Source organism: Cupressus sempervirens, chromosome 9 (genome assembly GCF_028749045.1).
Source record: "Cupressus sempervirens isolate cs-2001-9-10 chromosome 9, ASM2874904v1, whole genome shotgun sequence".
NCBI classification, from domain to species: Eukaryota; Viridiplantae; Streptophyta; class Pinopsida; order Cupressales; family Cupressaceae; genus Cupressus; species Cupressus sempervirens.
The window spans coordinates 801,455,086-801,476,749 of NC_143126.1; the positions used below are offsets into that span (position 1 = coordinate 801,455,086).

The 21,664-nt window shown below is 36.6% G+C and overlaps 1 protein-coding gene across 1 annotated transcript in view; it reads left to right on the forward strand.

Annotated features, from left to right (window-relative positions):
- Positions 1–21,664, forward strand: part of LOC149541130 (SNARE-interacting protein KEULE-like) — a 292,714-nt gene that overhangs the window by 32,786 nt on the left and 238,264 nt on the right. Inside the window, exons 5-6 of the mRNA XM_089802124.1 lie at positions 20,971–21,021; positions 21,420–21,516. Coding sequence (XP_089658250.1) covers positions 20,971–21,021; positions 21,420–21,516 — 148 coding nt within the window. The remainder of the gene's footprint in view (positions 1–20,970; positions 21,022–21,419; positions 21,517–21,664) is intronic.

Below are 21,664 nucleotides of genomic sequence, written 5' to 3' on the forward strand. Positions count from 1 at the left end.
TTGATGTACAGATTTGAGTCTGAAGAACTCCTCTTGAAGCCTTGATCACTGAGGTACAGATGGGATGATAGATGTTCCAAGTCCAATTTCGGGTAGGGAGGGCCTTTCTCATTAGAGATTGTGCGGGGAATAAGTTAAGGTCCAAGGTTGGGTGGTTAAGCCCCTGACAATGTTTCACCTCTTCCAAGTTGTTGGATGTGCAATAGACAAAGATAAGCTATAAATGCAATTGTTTGTCGAAAACAAGTATTTTTACTTTTATGATGTATATGCAAGACGAAGGTAAGATTAATTGAGTTATATCATCGTTACAGTTATTTTACATTTAGTTGCTAGAGATAGATTTATCTGATGGATTGTTATATCAATCTTCCATTTATATGAATAATAAATATGAGCATATCTTCTAATCTTGAGTTATTGCCATAGTTAAGCAATCAAAAGGAAAGAAATAATACAGTGGTATCTGAAGCCCTAATTGATTTAGTGGTATCTAGTGCCCTCGATGATACAATGGTATTTGAAGCCCTAATTGGTTCAGTGGTATCTGAAGCCCAAATTGATATAGTGCTATCTGATGCTCTAAATGATTTAATGGTAATCAATGCCCTAATTGATAGTGGTATGTGATGCCCTAATTTTATATAGTGGTATTTAATAGTAATTGTCATTTGATTTTGATATAGCGGCATTGAATGGTAGTCGTTATATGATATTGTTATAGTGGTATTTGTGGACTAATCTGGGTGATTGTAGAAGCATTGTTACAATGATTTATCGGTTCAAATTCCATGGTATGTAGATTTTAACTTCCATAAAAAAATTCATTTATGGTATCTCAATTCTTAGTTAAGAAATTTTGTTTAACTGATTTTAACCGTCAATCTCTTTCATATGAATGAAACTGACTTAACTGACTTCCTATGAAATTGAAGTAATATCTATACTTCTTTGAGTATGATAGTTGTTAATTAAGACCTAGGAAATTTGGTTGTTACAGTTCCAACCAGGAATAGAAAGGGAAAGCATCGAAGATTCATTACCATAGCAATAAGGAGAGACAGAGAAATACTGATGCAAAGCCGCTGCACAAGATTATTTCAAGACAAATAGTAATGAGCACGGGATCATCAGCAGGACACAGTTCACAAAGGAGGCTTGGACAATCATAGATTGACTAAATAGTGGTAGTCTGATGGACAATAAGAGAAGTATATTATCCATATAGCTTTTCCTATCTGGGAATAAGAGAAATATCAAAAGTAAGGTCCATGTAATCTTGATTATTTATCATCAATGATTTAAGAGTAATAGTGAGTGTTATTACTAGTTGATGTGGATTTCTTAAATTAGCAGAACCTCATAGTTATTGAGACCAAGTAAGAGATTGGTAGAGGGCATTCATTTGAATGTTGAGTTTCTCTAAAGAGAACTCAGGAATTAGAGGGCATTCTTAATTGAATGTCGGGATTCCAAATTGGAACCCAGAGAGATTTATAGAGAATCTCTTAGAGACAATATTTATTGTAGTGGTTAAACATTTGAATATGTCAGAGATAAGAGGCTTGGTAAAGATGGGATCTCTACCAAGTGATTAATCAGAGATCCCGAAAGAAGCCTTAGGAAGATGCTCTTTATATAATGATTACCTAATCAGGAAGCAATTCTCACTAGAGGGTTAGGTGATTTGAGAAGAGTTTCTTCGAAAGGATTAGGAAGGGTTAGATGGGGTAGTCTTTATACTATTAGTTCAATATTTCTAACATAATTTTATACATTTTCTATTGTACTAACGATTTGTTGCACTCTCCAACATTCCTTCTAGGATCTAGACAAAGGGACATTATAGTGGTTTCAGAGCATGATCTTGCCATCCTATAGGGCTCATAACTATTCTAGAGAATGGAAACATATACACTCATATAATTAAAATTATCAAAGATAAATATGTATCTATTTATAAGAGTAGATAAAATACTATATGGACATGGTTTTGGAAAAAACTCATGTCGAAGAGATGATTAAAATATTGATTCCTGAAGCATGAAGAGAAACATAGCTCAAAATTTGGTCAAAAACATGAAGAGAATTATTGCTTGAGAACAAGCAATTTTTGGGGAGGTTAGGACTGTAATATCCCCCCTAATAATGAAATTTAATTATAATATAAATTTATGAACAGTTTGAAATCAGAAGAAATAATATTTATGACAAATTGATTGATTAAAAGACTATGATAATTATGTATTGATAATACCTGATATTATTTAAATAAATTTGAGATATGATTTCATATATATATATATATATATATATGTAAGACCAATATTTAAATAATTATATAAATCTAAACATTTATAATATATGTTCATATTAAATACACTAATAATAAATTGAATAATAATACAAACAAGATTGATTAGTCACTAAAGGTTATGACTACTGAATCTATAGAATCAACAATATATAAGAAAAGAGAAAATATTATGATTGGCTAGGAAGGAAGGGAAAACAAATATCAGAACACTAGGGAGAGGATGATACAGGTAGGAAAGGAATATGAGAGGAAGAAGAGGAGAGAGCAAAATCTCAGAGAAAAGAATAGGAAGATAAATGAAGATGTTCACATATGTGTTCAAGACAATACAATCAACAAACAATAAAAGGGAGGAAAATCCTCATAAATATATATATCTAAGCAAAAGGGTCATTATACTGCAACATAAGTGGTAATTTCAGAACTATAGAAATATTCATATAATTTGGGGAAGATATGAATGGATTCACGAGGGGAAGGAAATAAACAAATTATTCCTTTCATTACTTCAACAGATAAAAAGATAACCCATCTCCTACCAACGTTGATTTAGAGATCTGATGAAGAGACTTGGGCATCGACCATTAGAGGATTGAGGTTATGAGAGATAGAGATAAAATGGAATGTGTAATGACGATAATGGAAAACAAACATGAAGGGCAGACATGGCATCAAAGGGCATGATTCAAACAACACATTAGGGCCTAGAGTTTGTAACATACTTGACAGGAATAAGATAAATTGTGTCACAAACATAATCACACCAAGAATCGTCAATGAAGGAGATTCCAAGTCAGGTTTTATCTGCCAATAACAAGCAAGATATGTCATTGCCGAGTATTGAAGGAACATCAAATATTATGTAGGTGAGCCTTCTCAATTGAATAAAAAAAAATTACCAAATAAAATAGAAATATCCATCAAGCATCAACCAATCAAATGGAAGGAGAAGGCATCATTGAAGAATAGAGAAAAATGAGTTCTATCACCTTTGACATAAGTAGACAGAGCTAGCATCATTTGTCATGTCCCCAATTTTTGCCCCTCCTTACTGACAACATTTCTAGCAAGGTTGGTCTATTATCTGGTTCCCATAGGCCAACAGAGCATAGAGAGAACCAACCCAAGGGCTTTGAGAGTCATGCATGAGATTCCCAAGTACTTTGGAGCAGTAGACAACAGTTTCCTACAATTTAGGAGGGATTCCTAATTTGTAGGGATTGACTAGGAGTGGTCTAGGAGGCATTTGGAGACCTCGGCGAACGTTTTGGAGATTTAGGAGGCATTCCTATTTTTTAGGAGGAACTCCCAGTACAGTGACAGTTCTCTCAGAGGTGCACACAGTAGGGGAGATTCATTGGGACTCAATTTTGGTTGATTGGGGCAATCTCCTACTTTTTAGGAGCATCCCTAGATTTTAGGGATGGATTGCCAGTTGACCCATCTTGTTCGGCATCAGTCACAGACAGGTGACAAGGTCAGATTCATGTTTGATTGGTCATTTTGGGCCTTTTGGGACCATTTGGGAAATATTTTAATATATTTAAATATTTCCTAAGTTGGTGATTAAATAAATTAAATAAGGTTAAGTTTTAGCCATTTTGGAGTAATAAGGGGTTTTTTGGCTTCATCTGGATGCGCATCCTATGGTGTGATAGCTCATTGGAAAGGTCTCAAAATTCTCTAAATCTTTCTCTTTGGTCTCAGGGCATTTCAGTGAATGGAATTCTATCTATGAGGAAAAAGGTCATTTTCTAGTAACATGACCACTTTAAAATAAGAAATTATAACATTTTCACTACACAACACCACTTGGAGACACTTAGGGTTTGATTTGCAATTGAGAGGGGGTTATAAGGAGATGGAAGCTTCATTCTAAGATTATCTTTTGCATATTGAAAAACTTGTTTTTGTGAATTGGCTCTGAGAGAGCAATTCTTCATCTGGGACGCAAACCCCAGGTTCTGGATTGGCTGGGACGTAGCCCTCAGCAGTTATTGGCATTGGATTCTTCAGATAGTGTGTGCTGCTATCAGGGATAGAGTACACCATTCTTTATTGTGGATTCAGGTTGCAGATTTATGGTTTCAGCGTTACAGATTGGTTCTTTCAGTTGGGACGTGATTCCTTGCAGTCTTATGGCTGCCATTTGCAGCAGTTTGGCATCATTGTTGGATGTAAGCTCCTTGGAACTGCATTGGATTTATTATTTGGCTTTATAAATCAGAAATCTGCCTGGAAAATATAGTTTATTAATTTAAAAACTACAACAGATCAGCAAGGGCATCCATCAGGGATCTTTCATCATTGCAATCATGAGGTATATCAAATACATTTATAATTGGGAGTTATAAATGAAAAAAAGAAAGTTTGGGAATGAGACAAAAATGGATGACTATGCTACACACAAATAAGTCAATCGAAATACAAGAGTAGACCAAGACTTACATAAGGGACAAACACTTTGCTAGAATAAAGACCGTATAAGCAATAGACTTTAACAATAGTTCCAAACAGGAATAGAAAGGGAAAGCATCAAAGATTCATTACCATAGCAATAAGAGAGATAGAGAAATACTGATGCAAAGCCGCTACACAAGATTATTTTAAGACAAACAGGAATGAACACGAGATCATTAGTAGGACGCAATTCACAAAGACATCATGGAAAACTAAGGAAATTAAGAGACTTGGACAATCATAGATTGACTTAATAGTGGTAGTCTGATGGACAATAAGAGAAGATTATTATCCATACAGCCTTTCCTATATGGGAATAAGAGAAATATCAAAAGTAAGGTCCATGCGATCTTGATTATTTATCATCAATGATTTAAGAGTAATATTGAGTGTTATTACTAGTTGATGTGGATTTCTTAAATTAGCAAAACCTCATAGTTACTGAGACCAAGTAAGAGATTGGTAGAGGGCATTCATTCGAATGTCGAGTTTCTCTGAAGAGAACTCCGGAATTAGAGGGCATTCTTAATTGAATGTTGGGATTCCAAATTGGGACCCAGAGAGATATTTATAGAGAATCTCTTAGAGAGAATATATATTGTAGTGGTTAAACATATGCATATGTCAGGAACAAGAGGCTTGGTAGAGGTGGGATCTCTTCCAAGTGATCAATTAGAGATCCCGAAAGAGGCCTCAGGAAGATGCTCTTTATATGACGATCATCTAATTGGGAAGCAAGTCTCACTAGATGGTAAGGTGATTTGAAAAGAGTTTGTTCCGAAGGATTAGGAAGGGTTAGATGGGGTAGTCTTTATACTATTAGTTCAATATTTCTAACATAATTTTATACATTTTATATTGTACTAACGATTTGTTGCAAATTCCACCATTCCTTCTAGGATCCAGACGAGGGGACATTACACTAGGTTAACTTGTGAAACTTATGATCCAATAACTAATAAAAGCATCCACACAAATAACACAATAACACCAAGATTTTTATTGTAGAAACCCCTTGGTTAGAGGAAAAAAACATGTCGAGAATTGATACCCACAAGTATTTTGCAGTCTTCTGAAATGCAACCTTTTAAAGGTTTGACCCTATTAGGAGCTTACAATGATACTCAGTTAATAGGAAACCTTGTTAAGAGTCACCCGGTTAAGGGACTTACCTCAAACCTTATAAGATTTTTACCTTGTTAGGAATAACCTTGAGAAAGGATTTTCAACTTAAACTAATGAGCTAAATATCCTATTTAAGTAATTAACTTCATATCCTCCTAAATATCATACTTACCTTGTTAGAAGTGACCTTGTTAGAGGCTTTTTAACTTGATAACCTGTTAGGATTAACCAAGAAGAGTTGTCTGAGAAAGAATTCTTCTTTATTGCTTGAACAAATTGTTTTCAGTTCACCCTCTGCATCTACTTGTAAATATTTAACTACCATCTTGATCACACAACCCTTGTCAATCACACACTCATTGATACTTTCAAACTAGAGTTCTGCCATATAAATATACTTCTCAACATTAGGTCTAATCAACATCTTAACCTAAAGGTGTTACACTTGAAATCGATCATAGCTTGACCAAAACATATTACGAAACCCTAATTCAAAATCAATTGATACTACATGATCAACAACTTTAATCGCTCATCGATCTAGCAAAGAACATCTAACGATAGATCCATCAAAACTTATTGATTCTACATCATTACCACATTATCATCCAACTCATCAATCCAAAAGATCTACTAGAAACACCTACATGTTATCGATTCAATATAAAAAAACAAATATTCAACTTGTTCTTCATTTTCCTTCCCAAACTGTATTCAATTGATCCAGAATGTAATGTCCCCATTTTGGGTAGACTTTTGCAGTTGGATGAGTCATCTCATTATAGCAGATCCTTCTGAGCTAATGGGGTGATTTGGGGGTCCCAGTTGTGCACTTACTATTTTTAGTAAGTCTATTTTTGGTAGTGCAGTGGGTGGCTCTGGCAATTGGTCGTCACCTGCAGTAGCGGTTATTAATTGCATGAGTTCTTATTTATTAATTAGTCACATTATTATAATAACAATATTTTATTATAATAATGATATTAAGAGATATTTCTAAAAAAATGTGTTGGAAAGTTTCAAGTGTTGAGTTCCTTTCGGAAACTTTTTGAAGTGGAGTTCTGTGCGAAACTTTTGCCAACAAGGGTTTATAAATAGGATCTCATTTAAGTGTAAAAGGCATCCAATATTTGATTATCGATTTGCCTTGTTGTCTTTGTGACAATTTTGAGTTTGTGGGTTTTTTGCCCTTGCTAAGGTATAAGGATTTGGGATCTGTAGCTAAAGTATTGTAGATTCAATTTTGAATTTTCATTCGGAGGATCATTTGTAATTATGCTGAGGTATACAATTGCTTTCTTCTCCTATTGTTGTTTGCTATGGCTAGGGAGAAATCTCCATTGACTGAATATGTGAAGGGTTTGGGAAGAAATGGTGGGGAATTTGGTGATTCTTTTCTCTAATCTTGAGCACCATTTCACTTCTATCGGGCAATCAATCTATTGATATTGGAGCTGTTATTGCATATAGGATCTCTGAGAAAAATACTGGTAAAGACAATTATAGTCTTACCTTTCTTAATGTTGATGTATAAATCTTCATATTCAATCTTCAATGGCCAATGCCGACAATGTGTACTTTGAAACTGTAGGTTAAAGAACGATCTTGGGATTGCAAATATGTTGGTACTCGATATTGCATTGTCTCCAAGTTCGGTGAGCGTATATATCATATACAAGAGACATGCCCTTGTAGGGGCATGACTCTATGTGGCCAAAGGCCACGTAGAGTCATGAGCCTATGTGGTCATGATTCATACTGTAAGCTTTGATTAGTTAAGGATAACGAGCTTGATACTTATCGGGTGTTATACATGGCAATACAACAAGCCCGATACTTATCGGGTGTTTGCATGAAGTTAAGACATCGCGAGATCAGTGATAAGAACCTGATCCCTGATTGGTGTAACAACAAGTGTCATCGGCCAACCCAATATGAATCAGAGGCAATCATAAACGTCAGATACTTATATATATATTTTTGTATATTTTATCCGACAGACGCTATAAAACATTAACACTCCCTCTTACCTAGGGAGGATAAACATACGATCATATATAACTTCAATATAAGAATATTGTTGATCAGAAGATATTCAACATTTTGATATCACAAGTATTGGCCTTTCAGAATATCAACATCCGATATTCACCAAGTACTCAATTAAAGTGTGATATCACATTTGACATCACGAGTAATGGTCTCCCAAAATATCATATGATATTCACCATTTACTCAAAAAATAAGGTTTGATATCACATATGATATCAATAGTATTGGCCTCCCAGAATATCAAAGATATTCACCAAATACTCTGAGTAATGGCCTCCCAGAATGTTGAGATGCAAGACATTCACCATTTACTCAATTTGTTTGATCTCATAATACAAGTTATTGCAAGATCGTCACCTTACAATAACTTCTCCAAATACAAGTAACATCGTTTGGAAGTCGTCACTTCCTCATGATGGACATAGGGGTAGGCCCATCATTTCTATATATAAGGATGTTTTCAACTCCCTCTGAATATCAATCATCAGAGCTCCTTATAAATTCCCTCTTCCTGTAATAACATTCTCAAAACAGAAAGGTCATGGCACATAGCAATAATGATTAAAAGTAAATACACATAGATAGCACAGTACAATAATTTGATATTCTAAGACTCCATCTTAGAAATTTGAACAAGCTTATTTTACACTTCAATGAATATATAAAGAGAACTCCCTCTTAATCCATTCTTCATACATGTTAAGGATATTTGAAGTTTCTTTAGAATGGACATTTCTCTGGATCTGTATGAAAATCACTGACTTTGGTGAAAGCTACTTGATGTTTTAGTGTATTAGGGGATTTGAATGCTGAGTGACCATACTTTTCGCATCTAAAGCAATTGCATTTTCGAGTAATCAACATGTCTGCTTTTCCTTTTGAATTTAGGTTTCTTGTTTTTATCAACTTGGGTGGTGAGAGCCTGAATATCACCTCCAATAGGAATATCACCTTGAGATATTAGCATGCCCTCCTCTTGTATGTAGTCATCCTTTAGTCGACTAAGTTTAGGAAGCTTTGATCGAGCACTTACCCCTTGAGAGCTATCATTGTTAATTCTTTTTCATCATAAATCTGGCCAATTTTGGAGAGTTGGTTTCTTAGTTCTGTTATCCTCATGAAATAAGAGGCAACAGATTCTCCTGTTTTCATTTTAATGTTGGAGAGATTATCTTTCAAGGTTATAATTCTCCCTGTATTGTTTAGCTCAAACATTTCTTCAAGAGTTTTAAGCATTTCGTGTGCTGTGTCTAATTTGGAGATAGTAGGGAGTAGATGATCCCTAACATCGTCCACAATTAATTTCATGGCTTTAGTGTTATCTTTCTCCCATCTAATTATTTCGTCATTTCCCTTTGGTTGGTCAAATTTTTCAATGAATTGCTTTAGGTCATTATCTTTTAAGGTTAACTTCATTCCATGCTACATAATTTGAATCACCGTCAAGTCTATGCTCCACTTTTATATCGCTCAGCATTTTGAAGGAAACAAAACTTTGAATATTTTAGGCACTTGAGTAAAATAAATCTAATCGGAATCATCTCTTAAACCTGCTTTGGTAAAGATAATTACAATCTTACCTTTCTTAATGCTGATGTATAAATCTTCAGATTCAATCTTCAATGGCCAATGCTGACAATGTGTACTTTGAAACTACAGGTTAAAGAACGATCTTGGGACTGCAAATATGTTGGTACTTGATATTGCATTATCTCCTAGTTCGGTGAGCATATATATCATATAGAAGAGACATGTCCCTGTATCATATTGCTTGTTGTATTGTTGTGTATAACACTCGATAAGTATCAGGTTTTTTATCCTTAACTAATCAAAGCTTACGGTATGAATCATGACCATGTAGGGTCATGACTCTATGTGGCCAAACACTATTTATCCTTAACATTGTTTTGCGTGTCACACCCTTGTAGGCTTATCCTCTCATCACCGCACTTACTTCTGTGCTTAATGGAGGATAATCCATATCTGGTGGACATGTGCTTGGTTGTATGACACATCATGGTGCTGATTACAAGACATTCTAGATGTATCTCAGAGGCCTTCATATTCAGGCACTCCTAGTGTACTCTCAACGAGTAATTGAATGAATATTGTCGCTCTGATACCATGTAAGAATTTGCCTAAGGGCAAAATTCACCCAAGAACTAAGAACTCAAACACAAGCACACAATAGACCCTACGCTCAACTTTGCGGCAACCTGCCTGTTTTCGAGTGGCTCTGTTTTGCGGCGACCTCGTGCTCAACCTTCTACGTCGCTGCAACTTCTCTGGCAAGGTTTTTAAGTGATCCGGCGGTAGTTTGGAAAAATCTTTCTGATGATGATTAACTGTTTCCTGGGCTCACAGTGGATATTCCGGCAATAAGGATTTCCCGCCCTCCAATAATAGTCGTCCTCCTCACGCCACGCGGTATACACTGCACCGAACGCGGATTGAATAATATTCCGCCACGTGTCCCAGTTGACACGCATCTTCGCCAACTCAACAGGGACTGCCACGTTACCCGTGGATCCCGCTGTCTCATGCCACGTCATCATCTGTACAGTACAAACGCCAACTCAGCGTGCTATGTCACCCCAGGCGCTGAATTTTTGTTGACGTTAGTAGAACGCTAGGTTAAATTTGACGGCCGTTTGACCGTCATTCCTACGTGTTTTCCAACTGCTTTGACGGCTGTTTGATCGTCAAATTTAGACTTGTAGTTTTCCTTCTAGACCCCTCTCCAGATTGCTTTTCAGATTGGCAGCCTGACTTTGCGAGCTCATATCTTGTACATCCGGACTCCGATTCTGGTGCAATTTTTTTTGAAATCAGGTAAAATTTCTTGAATTTTCTAGTGGTGGTGTTGTTTTCTGGTTTTGGTGCATAGATATTGCAGAAGTTGCATTTTTTGGCAATTGTACTTGCATAATCTTGCATTTTGCAACTTTAGAAGCTCCGTACGGGCACATCTGGTCTCTTTTTCAGGTTCCGTTTTTTTTGAAAGTGCATATTTTTTCGTCTACTTTCCAGATCTGAAGTCAGATTCTAGGGTTGTGTGGACCAATTTTTCACTTTCAGAATTAGGCCTTTCTCGGCATTGTAAGCTTTGGTTCTTTTTCAAAATTGTTGTAAAACTAAGCTACAATGCTTAAGTGATAGATTTCAGCCTCATAAGGCAGTTGTAAAAGAAAAATCAGAAAGTCCACTTTGTTCAATTTGACAAGTGGCCCATTGTAAACGCACTACTTATAAAGTGCCAACAGCATCTTTTTTGGGGGGGTCTTTTGATTGAGTGAAAAAGGGGGGTGTGTACTGTATTTTTTGTGTCTCTCTATTCTGCTCTATTCATTTCTGCATTAAGGGGATTTAAATGTCCTCCTTTAACTTCACGCAACTATTCTACATTGAAAGATATTGCATGGAGTAGATTAATGGAAAAAGGATATAGTTTGTATGTTGATGGTACAATTACCAAACCTACTGATGCTAAAGAACTCATTCATTGGCAAATTCAAGACTGACAAGCTTTAGGTGTTATCAGGAGTTGTGTACATGGGGATCTTCTCTTTCACATTAAAAATTGTTCAGAATCTAAAGAAGCTTGGGATAAACTTGAACAGTTGTATGGTAAAGTGGATGAAGAAAAGGGATTTCAGATTGAAGATGATTTACTTCTCTTGGATCCTAAGAATTATGACACAATTCAAGATTATATCATCAAAGTCATGAGTATAGGGCACTTCTTAAAGATTGTGGAAGTCCAATGAAGGATGATAGGTTGATTCATCACATCCTAAAGAGGCTACCTTCTGAGTACGCCAACTTTGTTTCGAGTTTTAATACTCATAGGTTAATCATGGGATCTGCTTACCAGAAGCCTTCCTTTGATGGATTTTCAGACATGTTGATTGTTGAACAATCTCACTTGGTGGATTTTGGCCTTCTCAAGTCATCTAAGACCAAAGCCTTGGTGGCTAGTGATGATCACAAATCTAGTCAAGGGGGGAAAAACAAGAAGAAGAAGAAGCAGTGGAAGCAGAAAACACAATCTGAGACACAACAGTCCTCCTCTCAACAAGGCAATACTTCTTCAAACAAGAAAGGAAGTAATGAAAAGGACAAACTCTTTTGTGCATATTGCAAAAAGCCAAATCATGATGAGCATCATTGCAAGACAAAAAGAATCGATGAGTTAGAAAATCTACTCAAGAAGAACAAGATTCAAGTGCCAGGTACTTCCAAGGATTCTACTCCTACCTCTTCAAAAGGTAAAGGTCAAGCTCTTGTGGCAAACACAAGTTCTTCGGAATGGATACTTGACTTAGGTGCCTCTTACCATATGGGTTCTTCAAGAGAAGACTTTTCTTCATTGAAGCAGTCAAAGGTAGCACACATCTTCGTGGGAGATGATACTAAGATGGAAGTTGAAGGGAAAGGACATGTAGAAATGGAAGATGGGGAATTCAAGGATGTTCTCTACGTTCCAAATCTAAGCTCCAATCTCCTATCAGTTTACCAAATCACTCACCTTGGAGATGGTCATAAGGTTGAGTTCCTTCCAGATTCAGTGATGGTGCGAAGTCTTAAAGATGATTCATTGGTAGCAGTGGGGAAAGTCAATGATGATAAGAGGCTTTATTCCTTCTCCCACTTTGTGCCTAAGAGTTCTTCCCAAGCCTTGTTAACTCACTCTACTTCACAAATCAACTTATGGCATGAGTGGTTTGGTCACCTTGACTTCCGCTCTCTTTAGCAACTTTTCTCAAAACGCATGGTCAAAGGTCTACCTAATATCAACTTTGCTAAGGGAGAGTGTTCATCTTGTTCAGTGGATATGAATCTCAAGGAGAAGTATGATAAAGGGAAGTCTTCTCGAGCTCCAGTTGTTCTTCAGCTAGTTCACATGGTATTAGCAGGACCCTTGGCAGTGACTTCAGTCAGCCAAGGCCGCTACATACTCTTAATTGTTGATGACTTTTCGAGATTCACTTGGGTCTTTTTCCTTTATCATAAGAATGAAGTGGTTCATAAGCTTCAAGACTTCAAGACTTATGTTGAACACAAGTCAAAGAAAGCCATCAAAGTCCTAAAGGTGGACAATGAGAATAGATATGTAGACAGAAGACTTAAGAACTTTTGCAGAATTGAGGGGATTGATCTTCAGAACTCACCAGCATTCAGTCCGCACAAGACAGATGCTGCAGCTATGAGGATTAGGACTCTCAAGACCATGGCAAGTTGCATGATAAAGGCTAAGTCTCTTGATCCTACACTTGAAGTTGAAGCCATTAGTAGTGCTACTCACATACTTAATAGGTCTCCTCATCCAACCTTAGATGGAAAGACTCCTTTTGAGGCATGGTGCGGCAGCAAACCAGTTGTGAGTCACCTTAGAGTCTTCGGTTGTCCAGCTTGGGCAAACCTTTCTTCCAGGAGTTGCAAGGCACCGTCACCTAGGCCTTGTACCTTTATCGGTTATGAAGACAATGTGAAGGCTTACAGACTGATGGATCCAGAGACTCATGAGATTTTTGTGGAGAAGGATGTTCACTTTGAGGAAAGGTTCACCCAACTTGTCCTCTACTCCTCTCCGCACTTCATACATAGTTGAAACTGATAGTGACACCAGCGATAGTGCTTCAACAGGTTCAGACACGTGGGGTTCTATCGACAGTTGCAGTGAGAGGTCACATTAGTCCAGTCCACTTGCTTACATTGCCACAGTGAAAGGTCCATCACAACATGGTACATCTCGTCTTCCAGCTCCAGCTTCAGTTGACTTGGGAGACAGACTTGAGGACTTACATCTTCTCATTGATGATGATTCTTCTAATGTTGTTGTGAGGGCTCACTCTGACCCTCATGTCCATTCTCTACATGATCAATCTTTATAGGTTGGCGTGATTGTGGATCCTTATGAACAGAAATTAGTGGAGGTCTCTTTGTCAGTTGAGGAGACAGGTGGTTCAGTGGAACAGGTTCAACAAACATCCTTGCTAGATCTGCATTCATTCTTTTTAGCACAGTTGGAAGGGGTGAACTTCAGCATCAGTACAGGGATACTTGAGCAGGTTTCAAGGCCACCATACATCTTCAGGAGTGTACCTTTGCCATTGTTTCTTCCTAATTGGAGGAACACTATTCTACATTCTTGGACTAGCTTCTTCATCGGAGTAGCTTTCACATGTTGGCATTCTTCTTTCGGGGGGGGGGGGGGGGGGGAACCTATTCTGTCTCTCTTCCTTCTCTCATTCTCTTATGTATATACTGGATGTATGTCGTAATGAGGGGGGTCTTGATTACTCCATCCATCGATACATCCTTATTTATCTCTCTTTTTGGGGGAGGGATTTTCCCATGAGGTTTTCCCTCTCTCCCCGCTTTATGGGAGATTACATCTTCATTATGTACTTGGGTACCTAACATGGCCTAGTAGCCAGGACCCATTATGCATCTTTATCCTAGTTTGTAAGCTTAAGGGCATTCCCCTAAGTTCCACTTAAGGGGGGGTGTTGGTGTAAATAAGTATTTACTTATTACACGTAAGTTTACTTAGGTTAATGCATTATTTAATTATTTTGCATTATTTAATTAATTTTATTTGTGAGACACTTAAGAGTTTGCACACCTTTTGAGTTGTCGTGTAGACAACACAGGAGTACACAACTCTATTTTAGCACATGGTGTCTACAACATTGTTTTGCGTGTCACACCCTTGTAGGCTTATCCTCTCATCACCGCACTTACTTTCGTGCTTAATGGAGGATAATCCATATCTGGTGGACATGTGCTTGGTTGTGTGACACATCATGGTGCTGTTATGAGGCATTCTAGATGTATCTCAGAGGCCTTTATATTTAGGCACTCCTAGTGTAATCTCAACGAGTTATTGAATACATGGTCATTTTGATCATACTCTATCTACTTTGGTCTATTGTGTGCTTGTGTTTGAGTTCTTAGTTCTTGGGTGAATTTTGTCCTTAGGCAAATTCTTACAAGTTATAATCTACACAGGGTTATTATAGTGGTTTCTTGCCAGCTTGCAAAATATGGGCTTAGAGTTATTATTAGTGCTTTGAGATTGGCAGTATTTGATTTAGTATTTTAGTATTGAGTGACATGGATGGTGATAGGAGATTCATTCCAGGTAGGCATTATATCTACAAAGGGCGTAATTCACCACCTAGGGATGAAGAACTTCTGATACAATCTGGTATTTTGAAACAGTTGAATGTGTTATTAAATGAGTTGAATCAAAATCACAAACAAATAACCCAACTGATTTCAAATCCAAGATTTGAGCAGAGTAGGATATCACTTTTTTGAAGAGAGAAATGTGATGATACATTGGTAGCAACTGATGTGCATGACATTCCTCTTGAGTTACCACATGACAATGTTCAAGAGTTAGACATTATAGATGTGGTGGGTGATGGGAATTTATGTCAAGGTGAGTCAAATGATAGAGTTGTTGACAGGAGTTCCCAGGATTGTGCATTTGATGGCAATGCAATGGCAATTGAGGTAAGCGCGTGCAATGATATTGTCATATCTACAGTGACTTTTGTGATAGATGAACCATCCAGTGAGGTACTTAGCAACAATACCTTAGATGTTTAGGTGTGTGGCGCTGATAGTACACTTGTTATTGATTTTGAGGTTGATGATGATCACTCACTAGAGTGGAGCTGGACTAAGTTTACACCATCTGTAGACAGAATTTAGTTTCCTATAGTGGTAGTTGGTGATGTTACTGTATTTGCAAATTCTGATGAGGATGTGGGTATGGTGGATATGGTAGAGGTGAGTGCATTTGTTGAGAGCAACAGAGAACCACACATTGCACCTGGTTCTTCTTTGGCTTCATCTTTTCCTGGGGTTACTAGAGATGATTAGGATTCTAGTGAGGCATATTTTATGGGAAGTTTGTACTACTTCATATTCGTGCAGAATTTGTCTGGGGTGCAGAAATTGTTTGTACTTGAGTTGGATGATTGGTAGAATGATTGGGCTAGTATAGAGGACATACTGGGACCTTCTATAGATTTAACTAGAGGTGACACTTTGGCATCTATTTCATCGACACATGTGTTGGGTGTTATATTGCAGGTAATGTTGATGGTCTTGATGATATTGGCACACAGTTGGTTCAGTGATGACAAGGATGTCACATACTTCATTTGGGATCTAGGTGGCAGTTGGAGTTCATTGTGTTGCCGGATTGCTTGAGGACAAGCAATCTCGGGGAGAGAGGACCGTAATGTCCCCATTTTTGGCAGACTTCTGCAGTTGGATGAGTCATCTTATTATAGCAACCCTCGTGTGTTGACAGGGTGATTTGGGGGTCCCAGTTGCGGGCTTACTATTTTTTGCAGTGTAGTGGGCGGCTCTGGCAGTTTGCTGTGGTTAGGGAGAAATCTCTATTGACTGAATATGTGAAGGGTTTGGGCAGAAGTGGTGGAGGAATTTGGCGATTCTTTTCTCTAAATCTGGAGTACCATTTCATTTCTATCGGGCATTCAATCTATTGACATTGGAGCAATTATAGATTCTGGAATTAAATGGGATTGAACAGAACTGATATTGACTGCAATTTGTCATAGAATTTGGTGATTGAAGTTTGGCTTGGAGCACCCAGTTTTACCAGCTGCTAGGCGTGACTTTCTTTGCAATTTCAGTCTTCTTTTCCTGCATTGAAGACACCTGTGCATGTGAACAAGGGCCTTCTGCATGCACATCCAGTTACTGTTCGCTCCTTCATGCATGTTACAACTTGGAGAGGAGTAAGATAGGTGGCTGGCACATCGTGATTGTGATGGATAGAGCTACTCCCACTCCAGTATTATGGATAGAGCTAGACGTGAATGAACAGGTTGGTTCACTACGCCCAGATCAGATTCGGTTGGATTATTCGCTTACCGAGCTGACTATTCATAGGTTCCCTTACCTTATAATAGTAGGGTGGTTGATGGCTTTATCTTGATTGCGGGGAAAAGGTTGAACCTGTAGCATTCCAAATGAAGTTCCGCCAACCATTTTGACGTAAGTCAAGAAAGGGTGTTCTTTCTCATGACCGGTATTATAGGATGTCTAGGAGGCTGCCTTCCTTTCCGTGGCAGTGGTTGTATCTAATTGAGACCTGCAACAATTTCCATAGGCCTGTGATCTTCATTTAAGCCCTACAATTTAATTATTAGGCCCTACAGTTCATTACTCTGGCCCTGCGTTTCAATATTCAGATCCTGTGAATTATTATTCAGGTTCCACAAACTTAGTAAGAGCCCTGCGTTGCTAGCATGGGCCTCCGGTTTAGTTTGCTAAAGTTATGAATGGTATTGTTGAAGCTGTGAATGTATTAGAAACCCTATAATAAAGCTTGCAAGTTATCTTTTTGGGCCTACGTTTGGATTATTGAATTGAGGACGTGGTTGTTTTCCAAGGAGCTGTGGTTTACCAGTTTGCTGTTAGAGGCAAGGCCAATCCATCATTGACATAATTCCAGATTCTTTTGGTATTCAATAAATTATTACTGCTGGTTATTGTCTGAAACACAATTGGTAAATGAATTAAAGTTTGGTGTGAATACCTTGACTTTCAGAATTGTTTGTTCACACAATTCATAGGGCAGAATTATAAATCAATATTTGTTATTTATACAACATTCTTAGAAGCAAAGTGATCATAATATTGCAAACACATAATTGTTTTCTCTATTTTGGTTTTGAAAACTGGAATATTATATTTGCAGTGATGACAATGATGCCTGCCAACTGTTTGACAAAATGCCTAGTTACCAATTAGTAAAGAAATTTGGGAGTTTGTGAAGTTATAATCTAGTTAGGGTTATTACATAAAATATATCTTCCTGTAAACCAAATCAAACACAACTTTGACCATGATCCAACTACTAAGTAAACATCATAAATCTTGAATTTCATCACTTGGAACAACACAAATTTGATAAACCAATCTAATCACTCACTGTCTGTCGAACATTGATCAACCCAATTAAATTGTCTTCCTTCAATTAATATAACTCACTCAGTTATGTGCTATACATGAAACCACATATACAACAACTAGAAACATCCGAGTCTCCCATCCCAATCACACACTCTAACTCATTGCACAAATCAACCACACACTTAATTTGTCACTTGCACAGTAAATAACTTAACTTCGCAATAAACAGTTCACAACCAACGATCAAGTTGACATTAGGGACAACACAATAATTGATTCAATCACTATCAATTATATGCTTCAAGATATTTGCATCAGTTATGCCAAGAAGATGCTCACGTTCAATTTAAGGTTTTTGTGCTTATTAGAGGCAAATTGACAGTCTTCTGTTGGTTTCTTTCTACCTTTGACCTAGGACTTATTTTTGCAGAAATGAATTTTTTTTGGTGTGTTTTCATAATTTTTCTATTTGAATAATTCTGACGGATTTTCCTAACTTTTTTCCCTTAAAAAATCTCCATAGGGTATATGTTTTTCGCTAAATGATATTGTGGGTATTGTACAATTTTTTCCACCAAATTTTTTTTTTTAAAGGGTGGATAGAATGACCATTAAGGGAGGGTATTCGAATAATTAAATTTAGTCTGTTATTTATAGTTATTCTTTTAATGGTCATTTAGTGTCATCTTAGTCTTCTTTTATTAGAAGACAGTTGCTATTTTTAACTTCAGTTAAATGGTTTTCTCTTTTTAGATCACCTTAATGTAATGTCTCTATATATCTCGTATGTTGATGAAGCTTCAGTTAAACGGTTTTCTCCTTTTAGATCACCTTAATGTAATGGCTCTATATATCTCATATGTTGATGAATTAATGAAAGCAATTGCCTGGACAATTTATGGGACGTGGTTGAAGTACCAAAAACTAGCATAAGCAATGTCTGTATGCTCATGCACTTCCATATTCCACTCAGCTGCCTTTAATGATGTTTGTGCTCTTGGCATGTTTCTATGCACAAAATAATCATCTATAGACTGTGGTACTGATGGTGGTGCTCTACTAGAAGTAGCAGAAGTGGTAGCCAAGGTGGTGGTGAATTTGTGGATGCCCGACCCACAAAGAGAACCTTTTAGATTTACATGTCTTTTTTTCCCTCTCCATTTGCAGATTTTTCTCGTCCTGAGCTGTAAGGCATTAGCTTCTATTTTTACCTCTGTGACCCTAGGACAATCCCTAGAATCATGCTTAGTGATGCCTATAAGGTGGTTTGTGCATCTATTAAATAGCTTTCACACTTTAATGTAAATTACTGACCTAGGTTTCGGTCCTTCATAGGCATACTTTCAAGCCTTGTCTTTAGCACCTTTAGGATTAGTGCATGCATATCCAGATGGGCACATGCCCACTGAGGTAGATGTTGGAGCTGAACCAGTTGGAGAACCTTCTCTATTTGCCATTATAAATCAACCTATACATCCAAAGTGAAAATACAAGTTAATATTTATGATAAAAGATCTAGCAAACAAATTGGACTCATTTAAATTAATTTAACTTAAAAAGAAAGTCCTAGGGTTTGAATGTTTTGGGAAAAGTTGAGATTCTTGTAAAAACATTTTAAAAACTGTCAAAAAATGGTGTTAAATCTTGTTCACTAGACTTTTAAGCAATTTATAGTATTTTGGAAATGCCATTATTGAGTTTTTATAAACCTAGATGCAACAAAAAGATATTAAATGATTTGAGAAAGGGAAAAAAAGAAGAAGAAAACCTATTTGGAAATGCAATTTTGTATCGAAATCCACATCTCATGCACTTCAAATTGACTGAAATTGTTGCAAATGACCATGGAGACACTTGGGAGGCTGTTTTTACTATTGAGCAGCAACGGAAAATTGAAAAAAATGAATGATAACTCACTCTTGGTGTGCTTGGCATTTTATACCTGTGTGGTAAAGTATTTAAGTCAGACTTGCTGAGTTTTTTATGAAAACGCTCGCCAAAAACTTAGCAAGCTTTTGTGCTAGTTGGAGGAGTAAATACTTACTGAGCTGAAAAACTCAAGAACTTTTCTGTTCTCAGCAATTGCTGGGTGAGTATTTTATCTATGCATGCGAGTTTTATGCCTGATTTTATTCACCACTTTTAGATTATATTAGTTGGCTGGTGCAAAGTTGATTTGCTAGGTGGTGGTGGTACCATATTACTGCCTTCTACATATAATGAGGGTTTTGTTATAGCCTGTTTAATTCTAGGCATAATAAACATTCTTACTGGGTAATTTTTTTGACTCTGTACAAATGTTAATGCTTACATGACTTCATTTGTCTGCCACATACTGCATGGAATGGATAATGAATCTGCAGCCTGAAATATACACAATTATAACATTTCTAACAAATCCCTTTAGAATGACAAGTCTATGTTTTGCTCTGGTTTTGCACCTTACTTTTTAATTCAATTCTTAATTTTTCTCCAATGTCATTTAACATGCACAAAAGATTCTTTGATGCACACAACCCAGGACCAGTATCGGTCCAACTCTTAAGTGTTGAGTACAACACATTGTATAGAAAACTGAATTAGTCTACAGATATTAATAAGCCCTTGCATTACTTTAAAGTGCACAGTGCACTCACACAACAGAGGATACATGATATTTATATTCCACAGAATAATTCTACCAATGGATGCAAATCAAAGAACATGTGTTGTGCACCTATTTTATCACGATGTCCTGGAAAATTATTTTTTAATTTTGGTATGACCAAAGTATAATAAACCACCAGATGTGTTCTCTTTAGCAATTTCCACACGCAGGTTGTGATATTGCATGTTCAACTTCTGTGTTTGTTCAGTTTTCTATCCTAAATTTTCTGTCATTTAAGTTCTCAGTATTAAATATTTTTTCTTTCACTTAGCAGTTTTATTAATATCAAGGATGAATATCACAAATCCATATAAAATGTTCTGACAAAGATGACTTCCCATATGATACTGTGCGAAGGGAATGAGAAGATTAAGAACCATTTTAACTTCTTTCGTATTCTCTGCAGTGTCAAGATGTTTATATCTGATATGGCAGGGGAGTCTCCATTATACAAGAGGTGGGTGTCTAGTATTAACTATTATGTTTTCTTTCTTCTATAAAAAAAGATTATTTATTTTTCTAATTGTAAATCTAGGGAAAAACTTTAGGTAGTCTATAGACATTTTGATATCATCATGCCACATTATTTGATTTCTTTCTCTATATTCTGGATGATGTGTTTGATAGTTGTTTTTGTGGATGTCTAGTATTAACTATTATGTTTTCTTTCTTCTATAAAAAAAGATTATTTATTTTTCTAATTGTAAATCTAGGGAAAAACTTTAGGTAGTCTATAGACATTTTGATATCATCATGCCACATTATTTGATTTCTTTCTCTATATTCTGGATGATGTGATTGATAGTTGTTTTTGGTCCAACTTTTAAACCTTTTTTGAGGTGAATGCTTTCCCAGGGCCTTTGTTTTCTTCAGTTCACCCATCCTGAAAGAATTGGTCAATCTTATCAAAAGAGACACAAGTATTCTATCTCGTATAGGTGCTTTAAGGGAGGTAAGCAATCAAATGTATCCCATCATTCACGAACCTGTCCTTTGCTTAATCAATTTTACTTTGTTAATTTTTAAATTCTCTAGGGAAATCATTTTTGAATTTATTTATGGAAAATGCAAAAGTCTAGAGTGTGTGCAACTTTATAATG